The following is a 3,503-nucleotide window of genomic DNA, read 5'->3' as shown; positions in this document are numbered from 1 at the left end:
ACAAGCATAATCAAACTCTATCGATAATAATAAATCTAATACAATAATCTAACAATTTATAACAAAGAAAAATGTAAGATGAAAAAAATATAATGAAAGTATGTAGAATGAAAATGTAGAGAAATTAGAGTGATTTAGAATAGAGCATTAACATATAAATAATAATAAATAATAAAAAAATTTCTGTATAATGTATGCACAAAAGAACAATACTATGATTTAAGCCTTCATTAAAAAATCACTAACAATATAAATAAAAATTTGAAAGATAGAAAATTCCCTAAATCTCTTTTTCTTTAAATAAAATATCGAAAAATTATATTTATATTTTCTAAAATTAAGCAATAATAAGCTCTTTTATTTAAAGTTCTAGATGGTTTTCAATTGTATGTTTACTGATTAACAGAGATTATTAGTGTGTAATCCGGCTCTACGGCTGTCGGCAGAAGAAGCGATGGTACATCCGTACTTCAACGACTTGAACCCTGTCATAAAAAACGACCGATGCCAATAGCAAGTCATCCCTTTTAGCTCAAACCAACCAAAAGCAAATTACGACACGCAGCGACCAAAAAGTGAAAAGGAAAATGTTCTGGCAATGATCATTTGTTAATATATATATATATAATGCGCTCGGATGAGATAATCGTCCCTTACAACAAGAAGAAGACACCGAGTCTTGTCATTTTATGACGAAAAAGAATTGATAAATCGTTAATTTTATCTTGACGGTAACTTGTTTATATCGAAAGTAAAAGTTTTACGGTCAACAGAAAAAAGATACGATATTTCGTATGCTGTCGGAGTCGCGACTGATGAATATGAGGATTTTATGCGAGTTTGAGGATATTAAGCGCGATTTATTTATTATTAAATTATTATATCAATAAACCGATATCTTAAATAAGTTTTAATTATTGATCTTATTCCTCCTTTTCCTCTTATTATATTAATTTTTCTACATCGCGTCGAAGTGAAATCTGTGCGCTTCTTGGAGCCTCTCGATTTTGTCTTCTCTCCTCTCCTTCCAATATAAACCGAGAATTAAAGACGTGATCAAAGCGCAGGTGCCAGATAAAGCTGCTGCGCTTAGTAAAATTAACTTGCTGGGCGTAACGAATAGCTGAGCCTTCCATCTCGATGGTTCAGCAATTGGATTCGGTATCACGACCATCTGTGAATTAGGAATAATTTGCGGCCATTCTCGCGATTTGCCACCAACCTGAAAAATAAATATATATTTTTAAAATATTCTATCAATTGAAATTTTAGTAAAATCGAGTTACACCATAAATGGTAAGTAATTAATGTTGGATTAATAATCAATGTAATTGTATATCTTAAATTGAACTAAATTTTAAGGTTTCTCAAAATCTGAATAATTCTTAATATATTTTTAATTGGTTAAAAAAAATAAGTTTAAAAAAGTTCCATTATCACAAATTTTAAAAAATCAAGACTATTTTTATAAAAAAAATTAAATTTATAGTTTTTTTCACTTTATGGAATAAAGTACATAAAAATCATTATTCAGATGCTGAGAAACAGAAATCTTGTAATTCAGTGCAAATTTTGTGTTGTTGCATAAAAAAGTAGAGTTTTTAAAAATTAAAGAGTGATGAAATTTTTTGAAAAGCATTCTTTTTCAATGTAAAAAGTCCTGCAAGAAATACCCATCATTTGTTGAGAAACAAAAAGTTGATCAAGTTTCTCAATGTAATCCTGCTTATATAGCAAAAACAGAACTCTCTAGTTTCAATTTTAATTAACATTAGTGTAATCAATTATGTTTGTGATTATAATTTATTATTATAGTATATTATAACTGATGATATAAAAAGTCAAACGATCTTTTCATTACCCCTATCGTGAGAGCATCCACAAAATTGGGCGTTCTTCCTAAACCGAAGGTGGTGTACGGCAAATTAAGCGAGAAATGTGCGCTTTGGGGTAATTGCGCTGCGATTGCGTTGCGAGGACTACCATCCTGCGTGGTGGTTCTGTACGCAATTGACGGTCCCGGCAGATTGGTGCCATAGGTCCTCTTTTTTTTACCGAGTGAGCCTGGCGAAATGGGATACATACTGTTGGTGCGTCCAGTGAGCACCATCACCTTAACAAAGTTCGCGTCGTAGTCTAAACTGTTCTTGAATGCCGCTGTGCGATAGGTATCGTTTTTTGTCTTATCAACTTCGACTAAGATCACATCCAGAATGCCGTCTTGATAAAAATCATAAAACACTGCCATCGCGGTCTCATTATAGAACGGATTCAGTGCCTGCCACTTGACATCGAAAGTACGATTGAAGCCAGCGCAGTTATTGCACGCCACATTCTGCAATAAAAATGATTGCGTCTGTTTTGCAGACTGTAGAGTCGCTAGCAAATCTGGATAACCATCCATGTTAAAGTCGCCGCCGCGTAGAGTGATAGTCTCTGTGTAACGATGACCATTAGGCTTTACAAAACCCCACAAAATGTTATTGGGGTCACGGAAGTTCACTCGCAGATTGTACCATCCATTCAAGTACATCATTATCGTACAATTGGTACAGGCCTCATCAAAACACAATGGTAAAAGAAGAGCCATCTTGCCAGTCAGCTCGACATCCAGATAAAGAGTCTGTCCAAATTCTCCTTTGAAATTTTTATCGATTGATATATTATATGGAAGATCTATCTCATGAGAAAATGTGAATCCTTTTTCTATACCCGATTCATACCATATCTCGAAGGACTTCTTCGTGGTTATCACAAGATCCGGCAAAAAGTCACCGTTCCAATCCAGAAAGGCATTGGAATGTGGGTTTCTTACGGATTCCAGTGGCTTCAAAGTATAGTTGCGCATCTCAACAGTATCTGGAGTGGTTCTATTCTCATTAAATATCCAGAACATCCTTTTGCCATCTTTGTCCACTCCAAAGAGATCGATTATCATATCTTGATTGTAGTCCAATGCTAATGGCTGATCACGCATCTCTATAAAGGGATTCCACTCATTGCTGCAATTCAGATGGCCATTACCACCCCACAGTATATGCGCATAAGTGAGCTTCTTATCACGATTGAACGTCGTCACCAGGATGTCCATGAAGACGTCGCCATCAAAATCACCTGGTACTATACTCGTTACATGATCTTTAAATGAACAATTCAGGTCTGGCTTGGGCCGTAGCAGTGGTTCCTGCTCAGCCGCCAGGAATATTTCCACTGTATGCGTTTTGTTATATGTGCGTAGCATAAACACGTCTGTTAACTCATCAGAATTGAAGTCTCCAAACGCCGCTGGCATACCATATAGCTCATTCCCAAACACAGCAGGTGTTATATCGCTGCATTTGGCTATCGAGATGAGTGCGACGAGGTGGACAAACGTTCGAATCCACATAATTCACATTCCAATAAATAATCTACAACAATTATGTATCTTTAGAATACAGAGTGATAGAATAAATTACTTTGATACAAGTATTGAGGCATTTTATATAACAATGATGTGCAAT

The 3,503-nt window shown here is 35.0% G+C and overlaps 2 protein-coding genes across 2 annotated transcripts in view; one reads left to right on the top strand and one right to left on the bottom strand.

The window, feature by feature from the left end:
• Positions 1–907, top strand: part of LOC108693016 (cyclin-dependent-like kinase 5) — a 3,353-nt gene extending 2,446 nt beyond the window's left edge. The window contains exon 7 of the mRNA XM_018201652.1: positions 407–907. Coding sequence (XP_018057141.1) covers positions 407–514 — 108 coding nt within the window. The 3' untranslated portion in view covers positions 515–907. The remainder of the gene's footprint in view (positions 1–406) is intronic.
• A 13-nt stretch (positions 908–920) lies between these two features.
• LOC108693014 (T-cell immunomodulatory protein) overlaps positions 921–3,503 on the bottom strand; it is a 3,376-nt gene continuing 793 nt past the window's right edge. The window contains exons 2-3 of the mRNA XM_018201651.1: positions 1,862–3,410; positions 921–1,222 (exon numbers count right to left, since the gene is read on the bottom strand). Of these exons, the coding sequence (XP_018057140.1) occupies positions 959–1,222; positions 1,862–3,388 (1,791 nt within the window). The 5' untranslated portion in view covers positions 3,389–3,410 and the 3' untranslated portion in view covers positions 921–958. The remainder of the gene's footprint in view (positions 1,223–1,861; positions 3,411–3,503) is intronic.

The sequence above is a fragment of the Atta colombica genome, unplaced genomic scaffold, assembly GCF_001594045.1.
Source record: "Atta colombica isolate Treedump-2 unplaced genomic scaffold, Acol1.0 scaffold83, whole genome shotgun sequence".
Lineage (NCBI taxonomy): Eukaryota > Metazoa > Arthropoda > Insecta > Hymenoptera > Formicidae > Atta > Atta colombica.
The sequence above is the reverse complement of the archived record's forward strand: the minus strand, read 5'-3'. Positions and strand labels throughout refer to the sequence as shown.